General features: G+C 40.6%; 1 protein-coding gene across 3 annotated transcripts in view; it reads left to right on the top strand.

The window, feature by feature from the left end:
* NBAS (NBAS subunit of NRZ tethering complex) overlaps positions 1 to 14422 on the top strand; it is a gene marked incomplete at its 5' end in the record, with an annotated part of 190930 nt that overhangs the window by 90889 nt on the left and 85619 nt on the right. For all 3 annotated transcript variants that reach the window (XM_082757307.1, XM_082757308.1, XM_082757309.1), the window contains one exon: positions 43 to 180. In XM_082757307.1, coding sequence (XP_082613433.1) covers positions 43 to 180 — 138 coding nt within the window. The remainder of the gene's footprint in view (positions 1 to 42; positions 181 to 14422) is intronic.

Here is a 14422-nt window from a genome sequence, read left to right as displayed (position 1 = left end):
TTGCTAATTCTTTCATCTAAATTAATGCTCTCTTTCTCCTAGGTGGTAGATGCCAACAAATGCTTTGAAAAGCAATTGCATTCTGCGTTATCTCTCCAGCTGGCAAGTTATTACTACAGCCTGCAGATCTATGCTCGTTTGGCACCATGTTTCAAGGACAAGTGCCACCCTCTCTACAGGGTTAGTACTTTTTCTTTTTAAAACCATATTCATTAATGTGCAGCATTAAAGCTATTCTAAATAGCCAGTACATGAGTTAAGCCTGTTAAGGAGCTGATCTGCCTTACACTGTGAACAGCCTGCTAAGTTATGCATAATTATTCTTGCACAGTGCTGTAAACAGGCAAGTACTTGAAATTTTCTGGAAGAGTATATTGTGTGTTCTTGAAGCACAATATCAAGTGTCATTTATAGGTAGTAGCACTAGCCATCTTCAAAGTAGCTTATAAACTGAGCAATAACGTGTATAGCCTATTCTGTCATCTTGCAGTACTGATAAAGGACTTCCTAGGATGAGTCAAGTGTCCATTTAAGCAAGAACAGGGCTGTTCAATGTTTATTGTTACGTATTTTAGTTCATATATGATGTATATGATGTTTATAAAGTTCATCCTTGTTCATTGATGAAATTGTTCATTTCCTGTGATAACTGTCTCTCTTCGTTGTTTTTCAAATGGCACAGCTCTGCTTCTTACTCATCACCTGTGATTAAGGGAGTTTAATGATAAACCTGAACTAAATGTGAGAGGTAACATGTTTGGTAAAAACCCAGGTTTCTTAGTAGGAATTAGAATTGGTGCAAAAGTCAGGCTAATGTAAACTCTTTTTTGCTACTCCAAGAGTTTATTCACAGAATTCAGAAAGTTCTTTCTTCCTCTCCTGAAACTCTCTGGACTGTTTAGTTTCCAGCTTGTCTCTGCTTTACAGTTAAAAGACCACTCCAAATTTTCTGGAGAGAGATCACTAAGCACCATCATAGCTGGAAAAGAGGAGGTATTTTCTATATTCAGATCAGCTCCGTTTTCCTCTATGTTCAGAAAAAGACTGTTTGATACTAGCCCAGTTCTGCAGTTTGGCAACCTTTGATTCTCCTGCATCCTGATACCCTGTTTAGAAACTAAAGGAAAAACTTAGCCCAGAGCTGAAATTTGTGGCACTAGCAAAATATGTTGGTTAGAGGAATTTGTTCATGGTTAAATAGCTTTCTTTTGAGCCTGCTGTTAGGCACCTTTGAGGGAAAAAAAAAAAAAAAAAAAAAAGTATATACTTTTGTTATCTTAGCTTCTGTCTTACAAGCAAAGATGGACAGTTTTATTTTATGAAAGAAGCTATGAAGCCTTTTGAAAGAAAATGTCCTCATTTTGAAAGAACAAGGACAGATGTTAAAACTTAAGCTATTTCTACTCCAGTTGTCATTTAATAAACAAAATCATATCAATAATACCATGTAGTTTATCACTTACCAGTATGATCTTCAGCTAAATCTATTATTCCATCTTACTGAAATATTGTATGTGATTGGATTCTAAGTGTGGATAAACAGTAGATTCTAAGTTGTTTGCTAAAACGATTAAATAAATAAATAAATAAAAATTGTCCTTGAGTACTCAGTAAGAAAAGAACATAGGAGAAGACATTTATTGTTACCAATGCTAAAGTATCCAGTGTGGGACAGTTGCTGAAGTTGAAAAGAAATAGTAACTGATACTTTTTTTCCAGCCACACATGCACAAAGGAAGAAAAAAACAAAACAAAAAACAAAAGACAATTTCCACAGAACAGACATTTGTTTAAATGAGCTGGTAACAAAGAATGGTTCAGCTTACAAGTTGTTTTCCTCAATGTTACCGAATGCTATGGGAATAGATATGCTCTTGCCTTTTGTATTTGTTTTTCCTTTAAAACTAAGGACATAGGAGGAGGACAAGGATTGTTTCTAAACTTTGTGGTACAAACTTTCATGAAGATGATAAACTTAATTATTTATGTCATTCCATAGTAGATTGTCTCCTAGCACATGCAGCTGGTATCTTGAATTACCTTTATTTTCTGTTTCTCAAAACAGAAATGTGTCCTTAAGTCCTTTAACTATGTAATTCTCAGCTATGGGCTCTTCTTACAAGGTAACTGAGTAGGCTTGGTGGGTGAAGAAGTATAATCAGTCTCTTTTCTCCCCTATTCTAAGTCTTTACATATACAGTAAAGATCTGAATTTGGCACTTGAGCCACATGCTGAGAAGGCAGATCTTCAAGATCATAGAGCGCATACTTCTGTATAACAGCATCTGAAAGATTCCTCTAGTCTACTTAATCTACTATCCTAACAACCTTATGTAAATTTTTAGAAGGTTATATAGAAGCATGGAGATACCTACACTTCCTATGTCTGCTTTAAAGTAACATTTTGTCTTTCAAAACCATACATGGCTATCTCCATAATAATAGGAGAAATGTTCTCAGGATGAAAATAGCTAAGTTGTTGCAAGAATTATTAATCAAGAAAACACATTTTGAAGGAATCTGTAGTTCTGCTGGACAAGGGCTTGACTTTTTCCTGAGACCTGAAGTACTGTTAATACCTGTGCATCAAAACAGAATCATAGGTTGCCAGAAATTCTCACTATGTTCTTTTGTATTGTTGATGTCCAAAAGAAAATCAGATGGAGAATATCTATTTCTGATGAAGTTATTACTCTGTAATAAGGAGAAACAAAGGAATTTGGGGTAAAGTACTACTGTGTTTTTGTACCCAAGACAATTAGATTTTGAAGTTTAGTTGTTATTACAATTTAGACATAATAGTCAGAGTTTAGGGCATCTGAGCTTTATTAATTTCTTACCCTGAGGGAGACATTAATAGAGTTCTAGAACTAAATAAAAAAACCTGTTAAGGATCTGTGAAAATCATGCCAGACAGAAAATAAAATACTGAAAAATAGATTGGGTGTGAAAAACATTCTGCTGCTGGTTTAACTGTAGAAACCCTTCTTAATATTTATATCCATTTCCAGCTCTGACTTCAGCATAGTCTTCCTAATTCCAACTCTTCGTGTCTAGGCAAGATTTCTATATTCTTCTTCTATCCTAATGAAAATCTGTTTGTATGAAATTCATCCTCATCTTCGTTTTTTGTATGTTCTTTTTTGCTTTTTTGAGCTTAGCAGTTGGCAACGTGTCACGATGGCTGAGTAACGCTGCTCTTGCACCTGCTTTTTGCATGTGCTTTGTGAAAGTTGTCTCCAAGTTACTCTGTGATTCTAACTTCAATCAGCTCACCTTGGCCAGTTTGGCTTTTTAGAAAACTGACAGGTGACAATTGCATGGGAGGCTACATTAAAGGCAAAGTCCAACCTCATAAAGTCCAGCATCTTTACCTTGTTGTTTGCCTTCCCTTAAAATCTGAAACTACTGTGTTTTGGTCCCAGCAGTGAAGTCTGATACTGAATATCCAATTCTCCAAATTTTTCCTTCACCTGTACCTGACATTCCAGAAATCTCCTGGATTGTTGTATTCTTCCTTGTTGTCCTTCCAGCAGGTTTTATTTTCCAGAACAATATTTTCCATGGGAACCATGAACCTTGATATTGCAATTCTTTGATGGATTTTGTTAATTTTTTCTCTGTCAAGTTGTCTGTAGCACTTAATTTACTACAATGCTGCTCTTTCTATAATCTCTCTAATCATGACCCATACATTTTTCTCTATCACCTCTTCCATAGAAAAGCTCAATGTGTTCAAGCAGCTTTGTCATTACACCATATCCACTGTCACCTTTTCTCCTGTTTGTCCTATAGTAGGCCAGCTCTCCTCCAGCCATTGTTCCTTGACTTCTCTCTGGGGTTCGTTCTGCATTCCCTTTGAGATTAATTTCAAACTTACCTAACTAGGTTAGGTTGGATCTAGCTCACCCCAGTGTCTTTCCTGACAGAATCCACTCCTCTGCGTAGCCAGATGCCTGTTAACCAGCAATGCTTCTGAGTCTTGATAACCAAAATCTGTTTGTTTGGAAAATGCTGCTTGGTTTTGCATCGTTCTTGCATTATATGTCAAAAGTTTAGTCTAGTATAGACTAAGATATATCATCTAAGAATACAAAGTTTTATTGAGCATTCCTTCCAACTGCCACTTGGATTTGCCACTCAAAAATTCTTGCTCATGATGAGAGGGGAAGCTGTACAACTGAGCAAGATATTTCCTGGATGATTTTATTTCTGTTAACAGCTTGTCTCCTCATTTGTCCTTTACTGGTGATGTGATAAGTGACCAGTATACATATATACAGGCATTTATTTTCTCTAAAAAGGAGTGAGAAGTTTAATTACCCTAAGGTTAATTGTTTTATTATGTTCCTGTCTCCGTGATAATAATTTAATATAGAAGTATTTCTATGGTTTGGGAGAAGAGTGTTTTCCTGACCTTAGCTGGGAGGTTATGCTTTTTCTTGCAGCATCAAGCAACATTTCTGACAAATACTGCTAAACTGCAGAGGAATTCCGCAATTAATGCGAGATGAAGAAAAATTATTTTAGCATATTCTTATATATTCTTTTAGCAATTCTCAGATTTTTTTTTTTTTACTAACTTACCTGTTATTTTCATTCAATAAAATGCCAGTTGAAATGCACAGAAGGACAGGAGTGAAATTCAATGTGTTGAAGTGGTAACCTCAGTGATTGTAGTGATGCTTTTGATGTAGCCTAGAGTTGATGAAGAAGTTGGGACTTCTAGTTGGGACTACTGTGTTCCACAGTAGCTTGATTTAACCGATTTTTGAGTTTGTGAAAAGTGTGCTTTTATACAATGACAAATGTCCTCTATACACATAACCTGATTACTTGATTCCCTTTTCTGTTGCTTACTGCTTAGGTAAGCCTCTATCCAACTTTCCCGAAGAGGCAGAATTAAGTCTGCTTTCACCTCAAATAAATTCCCTGTCTACAAAACAACTTTTCTCTAGTTTTGTTTTTCTGTTTTCCCTTCTTGTTTGTATAATAACCTTTGTGTACTTTAGTTCCTCTGCTTTTTCTTTTATTTTTCTTTTTTTCTCCTGTCATTGTCAGACTATTGTTTCTGTCTGCTCACATCTTTCTTTGTAGATCTGTGCTCAGGCTCACCACACTGCCCTCATCACCGTGACATCTGTAGTCTTTAAATGCATTGAGTGGCTGTGACAAATACATCATGTGTGGCTTATTCTCTCTCATCTCCTTTCCCCTAGGGAAAAAACAGCATGTTTACATACACATTTTTTTACATACACATATATGTTTACATGCACATTTTTTTTCATTAATGAAAGCAAGGTCAAAAGGAGTGAGTGTGCTTTGAACTTGGCACTGAATACACAGAGGTTTGTACAGATCTTATGGGAGTTCATTCTGCAGGCTTGACCTAGTCCCCAAGATGATTTAGTCACTTATTTGTATTAGAGCAACCCTAATTGTAGATACACTTGCATTAAGTTAGAGAAGCAGAATTCCCATTCACGGTCCTTATTTTAGGTATTATTCTTAGTCTAGGATATTGAAAATACAGACTTACTTTGAACTCTAATAAATATCAAGTAAGAAAGCTATATAGAGGAGGGAGAAAGGCAGATCTTATGAGCTACAAAATGTGCCACTTGTGTTCTATTGGTTCTAATGGCTTAAAACCAAATTATGTGGCACTGTAGTGCAGCTAGAAGGTAAGTCTGTACAGATGAGGTAACCTTTCACTGGAAATCAAATGATAATGAATAATTTCATGTTTGTGTTTAATGATAATAATAATATCCTATCACATTCCTAAATTATGAACTTAACTCAGTAGACATAACATATTCTTTTTTAGTCTCAAACTGGATTACTGTACATGAAATTTTACTGGAGCCTATTAACACTGCATGCATTGTTTCATTCCTTCTTAACGGGGCTTTTTTTTCCCACAAGCTAGCATGAAGTAGATGGTGGTGCCCTTTATTATTGGCTTAAAACATGCCTTCTTCTATTGCTGTTTTGAGTCCTGATTCAAGACCTTGCCTCCTCTTTGCCCTTCTTGCTGTTCAGTTAGTGATGCTGGAAACTAGAAAACTTGCTTTGGCAATATATCATGTCCTGTTTACTTCGCTGCTTGAATTTTCTGTTTTATGTTCTGCATCAATTTCAAGTTTGTATGCACTTCCTTCTCTTGCTGCTGTTTTTGGCCACTTATCATCTTCTTATATCCTATGCTGCTTGCATGTACACTGTAAGATACTATTACCCATTAATACGTTGGAAGAAAAAATAACTAAGTATCTGTGCATCTATCTCATTTGGCATACGCTCCTGTTTCTAAGTCCAGTGTATACCTGATGCTTCTGAAGACAAAAATTGGGAGAGACAAGAGTGTAACTCCTTGAATCTATGCTGCTCTATTCTTTCTCCCATTGACCTTCCTGCACATGTGTAGAGTCTGACTGGGAAGAGAGCCAAGGAGAAGGGAGAGCATTGAGGGAAGGCATCATGAGTGAGACTTTAACTGGTAATCTAAGAACTGATCTTGTGTGAGTGTTGTGTTGCTGGTTTTCTGTTTTGGTTTTAATACTAAAGTAGCCAAAGCACTGTATTGACATATTGTATGGCATTTGAATAATTCAAAGAACATAGCATCATTAGAAAGCTTAAATGTTTATTTTTCATCCTTTCTCCAGATTGTTGATAAGAGATTCTGGATAAAAGTGCTGTCAGAACTTGCCCTTGGAGGATTTGCTGCTAGCACTTCCCTATCCTGAAAAGTGATTATCCTCTTTATCCTCTTTTGATAGTCCAGGCGGGCAGTGACAACATCGAAGAGAGAAGCCTCAAGGCTATCAAAAGAGACTTTAGGGAACTGGGTCGGTTAGTGGATGGAGCGGGAGTGCAGGTGGTGTTTTCATCCATCCCTACGGTGGCAGGGAGGGGTTCAGAGAGGACACGGAAAGCCCAACTGTTAAACATGTGGCTCCGGGGTTGGTACCAATGCAGAAATCTTGTGTTTTTTGATCATGGGGCACTTTACTCAGCACCTGGCCTGATGGCCGCAGACGGGTCCCTATCTTTTAGGGGAAAAAGGATCCTGGGCCAGGAGCTGGCAGGGCTCATTGAGAGGGCTTTAAACTAGGTAGGAAGGGGGATGGGGCTGAAGCTAGGATTGTTGGGGCTGTGCCAGGGGGAACGGTGGCAAGGCCGGAGGATAAGGCAATGGCCCAGCTGAAGTGCATCTACACCAATGCACGCAGCATGGGTAACAAACAAGAGGAGCTGGAAGCCATCGTGCTGCAGGCAGGCTATGACTTGGTTGCCATCACGGAGACGTGGTGGGACCAGTCTCATGACTGGAGTACTGCAATGCCTGGATATAAGTTCTTTAGAAGGGACAGGCAGCACAGAAGGGGTGGTGGTGTGGCTCTCTATATTAGAGAGTCTTTCGAGGTTGTAGAACTCGAGGCTGGGAATGACAAGGTCGAGTCCCTTTGGGTTAGGATCGGCAGGGACAACAAGGCTAGTGTCCTGGTCGGGGTCTGCTATAGACCGCCGAACCAGGATGAGGAGACGGATGAGGAACTCTACAGGCAACTGACAGAAGTTGCGAAATCGTCAGCTCTTGTACTCGTGGGGGACTTCAACTTCCCTGACATATCCTGGAAGCACAACACAGTCCTGAGAAAGCAGTCTAGGAGGTTTCTGGAGAGCGTGGAAGATAGCTTCCTGACGCAGCTGGTTAGTGAGCCTACCAGGGGTGGTGCCCCGCTAGACCTTCTCTTCACAAACAGAGAAGGACTGGTGGAAGATGTGATTGTCGGGAGCTGTCTTGGGCAGAGTGACCACGAAATGGTGGAGTTCTCTATTCTTGGCGAGGCCAGGAAGGGGACCAGTAAAACCGCTGTATTGGACTTTCGGAGGGCTGACTTTGAGCTGCTCAGGACACTGGTTGGTGGAGTCCCTTGGGAGGCGGTTCTGGAGGGCAGAGGGGTCCAGGAAGGCTGGGCGCTCTTCAAGAGGGTGTACTGGGTCTGGCTGGAATGTTAACTTTCCCGGCAGCAGCCCATTCAGTGCTGTACTCTGTACTTGTAGCTGGAACAGCAGTGTTATCACACCAGTGTTGTGTCTACTGCTGAGCAGCAGTGGCACAGCATTGGGCCTTTCTCTAACCCTCCTAGGGGGTGGGCAAAAAAGTGAGGAGAGAAACATCACTAGGGCAGCTGACCTAAACCAATCAAAGGGATATTCCATACCATGTGGTGTCACATTCAGCAATAAAAGGTGGAAACAGGAAGAAGAGGGGAGGGGTGGGCTCTCGTTGAGAAGACGTCAGTCCTCCTCTCGAACACTGGCTGCGTGCGTTGAGGCCTTGCTTCAAGGACGTGGTCAATCATCGCTCATTTGTGGGAAGTAGAGAGTAATTTCTTTCCTCTGCACTTCCATATAGCTTTCATTTATTTTGTTTGTTTGTTTTCCTCCCTTTTTCCCCTTTCCCTTTTATTTCCCCTTAGTTAAATTGTTTAGTTCATGGTAGTCTTTATTTAATTATTATAATTATTTCCCTTTAATTAAATTATCCTTATCTCAACCCGTGAGTTGTTCTTTGCTTTACTTCTCCCCCTCCTTATCTAAAGGAGGGGGAGTGAGAGAGCGGTTGTGGGGTTTAGCTGCCCAGCACGGTAAAACCACCACAGAGGGAAATCTTAATGGCGCAGGAACAGTCTGTCCCCACGTGCCCAAAGACGAGCTGGCGGGGAAGAAGACCAGCCTGGCTCAACAGAGAATTGTGGCTTGATCTTAGGAGGAAAAAGAGGGTTTATAATCTTTGGAAAAGTGGGCAGGCCACTAGGGAGGACTTTAAGGATGTAGCGAGGCTGTGCAGGGACAAAATTAGGAAGGCCAAAGCTCATCTGGAGCTCAATCTGGCTACTGCCGTTAAAGATAACAAAAAACGTTTCTATAAATACATCAACACAAAAAGGAGGACTAAGGAGAATCTCCATCCTTTACTGGATGCGGGGGGAAACTTAGTTACAAGAGATGAGGAAAAGGCGGAGGTGCTCAATGCCTTCTTTGCCTCAGTCTTTAGCGGCAATACCGGATGTTCTCTGGATACTCAGTACCCTGAGCTGGTGGAAGGGGATGGGGAGCAGGATGTGGCCCTCACTATCCATGAAGAACTGGTTGTTGACCTGCTACGGCACTTGGATGTGCACAAGTCGATGGGGCCGGATGGGATCCACCCAAGGGTACTGAGAGAACTGGCAGAGGAGCTGGCCAAGCCACTATCCATCATTTATCAGCAGTCCTGGCGATCGGGGGAGGTCCCAGTCGACTGGCGGCTAGCAAACGTGACGCCCATCTACAAGAAGGGCCGGAGGGCAGACCCGGGAAACTACAGGCCTGTCAGTTTGACCTCAGTGCCAGGGAAGTTCATGGAGCAGATCCTCTTGAGAGCCATCACGCAGCACTTGCAGGGGAAGCAGGCGATCAGGCCCAGTCAGCATGGGTTTATGAAAGGCAGGTCCTGCTTGACGAACCTGATCTCCTTCTATGACAGAGTGACGCGCTGGGTGGACGAGGGAAAGGCTGTGGATGTGGTCTACCTTGACTTCAGCAAGGCTTTTGACACCGTCTCCCACAGCATTCTCCTCAAGAAACTGGCTGCTCTTGGCTTGGACTGGCGCACACTTCATTGGGTTAGAAGCTGGCTGGATAGCCGGGCCCAAAGAGTCGTGGTGAATGGAGCCAAGTCCAGTTGGAGGCCAGTCACTAGTGGCGTTCCCCAGGGCTCGGTGCTGGGGCCGGTCCTCTTTAATATCTTCATCGATGATCTGGACGAGGGCATCGAGTGCACCCTCAGTAAGTTCGCAGATGACACCAAGCTAGGTGCGTGTGTCGATCTGCTTGAGGGTAGGAAAGCTCTGCAGGAGGATCTGGATAGGCTGCACCGATGGGCTGAGGTCAACTGCATGAAGTTCAACAAGGCCAAGTGCCGGGTCCTGCACCTGGGGCGCAATAACCCCAAGCAGAGCTACAGGCTGGGAGAGGAATGGTTGGAGAGCTGCCAGGCAGAGAAGGACCTGGGAGTGATGGTGGATAGTCGGCTGAATATGAGCCAGCAGTGTGCTCAGGTGGCCAAGAAGGCCAAGAGCATCCTGGCTTGTATTAGGAACAGTGTGAGCAGCAGGGCTAGGGAGGTGATCGTCCCCCTGTACTCAGCTCTGGTGAGGCCGCACCTCGAGTACTGTGTTCAGTTTTGGGCCCCTCGCTACAAGAAGGACATGGAGGTGCTTGAGCGGGTGCAGAGAAGGGCGACGAAGCTGGTGAGGGGCCTGGAGAACAAGTCCTACGAGGAGCGGCTGAGGGAGCTGGGCTTGTTCAGCCTGGAGAAGAGGAGGCTCAGGGGCGACCTTATTGCTCTCTATAGGTACCTCAAGGGAGGCTGTAGCGAGGTGGGGGTTGGTTTGTTCTCCCACCTGCCTGGTGACAGGTCGAGGGGGAATGGGCTTAAGTTGCGCCAGGGGAGTTTTAGGTTGGATGTTAGGAAGAACTTCTTTACTGAAAGGGTTGTGAGGCATTGGAACAGGCTGCCCAGGGAAGTGGTGGAGTCTCCATCCCTGGAAGTCTTCAAAAGACGTTTAGATGTAGAGCTTAGGGAAATGGTTTAGTGGGGACTGCTAGCGTTAGGTCAGAGGTTGGACTCGATGATCTTGAGGTCTCTTCCAACCTAGAAATTCTGTGTGATTCTGTGATCACTAAGCTTTCACCTTTCTTTTCACCAGGTTTCAGTTCTTAAAAAGGCCTTTGTTCCAATCCCATGACAACTTTTTCTTGACTGGACTTTGGTTGGAAAACTTACCAAGGAATTTTGGAAGGTCTTTATGCTTGTTGTCTACAGAATATCCTTTACCACTGTGCTCGTTGAGTGCTAATAGGACTCCAGCAAGTTAATGAGGCAGATTTTTCTTTACAGAGGCCATGCGGACTCTTTCCCACCAAACAGTTTATGCATGTGTTCAGTGGCCTCATTCTTTATGATGGAGTCTGTCTACCAGGGATGGAAATCAGACTCTCTGGTCTGTCATCCCTGTGATGATCCTCTTGAAATCCGTTTTTTAGATCGGTCTTGTACTCTGTCACGGTGGTTATAACATGTGTTGATGCACCTAAGCCTGTCATTTAATGTAATTTCATGTTTGTGTTTCTTGAACTCAAGGTGAATGCCATCTGGTCATAGTGGCATGCTAGCTCATTGACTTCCCCTACTAGGGTTATCCATCCCTGCTCCTTTCACACCTTATCACCAAGTGATTCTGCCAATTCTCTAGCTGTTCTGATTTTGAGCTGCTTTTCAGAACTCATTGCTATCATCTTAGCCATTCCTTGTAAGATGCTTTGCAGGTTTTTATTTTTTTTTAGCCCTTTTAATAATTTTCCTGTCTGAATTTAAGAAGAGATTGGACTGTGAACTTAGGCACATGGTCTGAACTTTTGGGTAGACCCGTGCGGTGTCGAGAGTTGGACTTGATGATCCTTAAGGGTCCCTTCCAACTCAGGATATTCTATGATTCTATGATTCTAATTACCTCTTTGACCTGTCACATATTGTTAATTTTCTTTTCTCACTTGTTTGTTTATTCCTTAGTGATTTATCAACAAACACGCTTCTTCTTTCCCCATCTTTCCCCTAGCTCACTATATGCTACTACATTCAAAGGCTTAAGACTCAAGTAAGCTCTCCTGCACTAGCAGTCCCCATGGAGGCTTTTTAACGTCTTCTGGTATCATCCCTGAAATAGTAAGCCAGCAATTAGTGACATTGCAGTCATAGCATGACAACTATGTTCCTTTGGTTGAAGTGTGTTTGATATAGATAAGCCAGTGTTTTGCATATCGTCATATTTCTTTGTCTGCCAAGCACAAAACACTACAAAGCATCATTTTATTTCTTCAAGGTAAATTATACTTAAAAAAGAAAAAAGAGATTATAGCAATGTTACTCATTTTTATTTTGCGAGGACTGTATAAGCTATGCTGTTAAATCCCACTTCTGAAAGCAGAGCAAATGTTCTTAAGCCAGCTGTTCAGAAATACTCTTTCAGAACAGAAGATCTTCAAACCTTGAATTTCATGGAAGTTTGAGTTCTAGTTTGCCTGTGTTCCTCTGGAGAGTTACTTACGGATTTTCATGCCAGGGAGTTGGGATAACTTCTGCTTTTTCTCTTGCAAGGGGTTTTGTTTCTTTCTGAGAGAGTACAAAGGTGATTGCCAGCTTTTTGAAGCAGTCTTTCTGTAGTCAGTTCACTTTATCTTCTCTTTTACTTTACTCTTCAGATGATGGTATGGTTTTTCAAGTTTCCTTGAAAAATTAGCACTGAACAAACAAACAAAAAATTACCACCAACAAAAACAGCTAGACAGCTATTTCAGTTAACTAAAGGGTTCAGCATTTTCTACTTTGAACATGATACCGCTTCATAATTTAGAGATGAATGTAAAGCTGTCAACAAAATTAATTTTTGCAAGCAGCCTGATTGAAATTTTATGTGACATTTTTTTTAGAATATAAAATACTTTAGCAAAGTGTTATTCATCTGGATTGTCAATATAAGTAAGTTTAGAGCTACAGGCAGTCTTCTCTTACTCAGGAATTGAGTTGCCTCTTCTGTTTCTTTTTCTTTCCACCCCACCTCCCCAATTTGGAGAGTTGAGGGCAAATGTTTTGGTCTGGATAAATTTAGCCTAAGAAGCTTTTCAGAAAAATATCACAGTAAGGGAAGGTGGTCACTGAGACACTCACTGAAAAAAACAGGTGTTTTATTCTGTTATGTAGCTCATGGAATAGTTTTCAAGCTTGAAATTAGTAAAATATAGAAATATTTGCATGTACCTACTCAGGTAACTACAGTTAAAAGCATATGATATTGTACACAGGAAACTAAAACGATATCACGTTATACATAGATTTTACCCTAGGAATGTATGCTTATATCAAAGTCTGTGTGTGTGACTAAAGCTGTGGCCATGTAGATCAAGAGTAAAGACATATTCTAAAGGAACATCCATAACATCATTTATTATTAAAATAAATAATTTTTTTTTTTTAGAGAAAATGGAGATGGTCAGAGGGTTAGGATAATTACAAAAATTGAGACATTATTTAGTCATTTGTCTCATTATGTCTCAACTGAGACATATTAATGCTGACTGCAAATGGGAAAAGAACTGTGTACTATGAATTCAGTAGTTGACGCAAAACTAAGTAGTAATTTTCTATTTTCAGAGATGTTCTTTTATTTGACATTTTAACTTTGCATTTATCATATGTTAGTTCCCCTAAAGCAGCTTTAAGTTGAAATGACAAGATGAGTTTTTCTACTTAAGTCTGACTTGTCAGTATCCTACCCAATATGAGAGAGTCTGCAAGAGAACACGAGAAGAGAAGCTATCAAAACATTTTCTCTTGGGACAGATTATTCTTCACTCTTGCTGGAAGAGCTGATTGAAAACAAAGCAAAAAAGCATTTAAAACAGCACTAGAGCAATTTGTTCAACTCTTCAGATACAAGTCATTTAACTTAACTGTGGAAGCAACTGCCTTAACAACTTTTAAAATTATTTTTATATGTTATTAGCAACAGCAGTAACTTGCATTTTTTTTTCCTGCAGCAGTACTGGCTTCTGTATTAGTAACTATGTTGATTTAATTTAGAGGTTTTGCTTGCACTTTAAAATAACTTTTTGTCATTATTTTGTCTGCTGCTGGCTCTTAAAGGATCGTATGTTACTTCTGTAGCCAAGTTTTATCTGCTAGGAATTTATCATAAAATACATTCAGTAAAAGCTCAAGGCAATAATTACAATAGCATGCAGGTATTTACATTAAATTATCTACAAATACAGTGGCTATTCTTTTGTCTTCATGACTTCATTTTGTCATGGATAGCTGTTTGACCTTAAAATATGATGTATGCATGAAATAAAATTGTAACAGCATTTTATTCCTCTTTTTTTTTTTTTTTTTTTGGTATTCTCATAATTCTAGCCTGCAGTTTTGCTACCTCTGCAAATAGAGTTGAAAAAAAAAAATCATAGAACATGATTCCTCTTCATAGGTGTTGTGCATTCCTTAGCCCAACTCTAATACCAGCTTTAGTGTAATTTCTGAAACAGAAATAAAATCAACAGGTAATATATTCCCAAGGTTGTGTGCAAGCAAGATCTGATGCATAATTCAAAGCTAACAGCTTAACTCAGTGCTTTTTATTCAGTCTCTTCTGGGGGATTTGCCTGCAGAAAAGGTTCTTGGGATTCCACTTTTCCACTTCCCTGTCATCTTTACTTGTACCAGCATCTTGGGCAACCTTTTCTCCTTATAAGAGCCGGGTAGTTTTCCAACATAGTGATCTTGAAGCAGCAGTGGAGTGAGTATGCT

This window comes from Aythya marila, assembly GCF_965140915.1.
Source record: "Aythya marila genome assembly, chromosome: 3".
Classification (NCBI taxonomy): domain Eukaryota; kingdom Metazoa; phylum Chordata; class Aves; order Anseriformes; family Anatidae; genus Aythya; species Aythya marila.
Note: the sequence above shows the minus strand (reverse complement) of the source record. Positions and strands in the feature narration are given on the sequence as shown.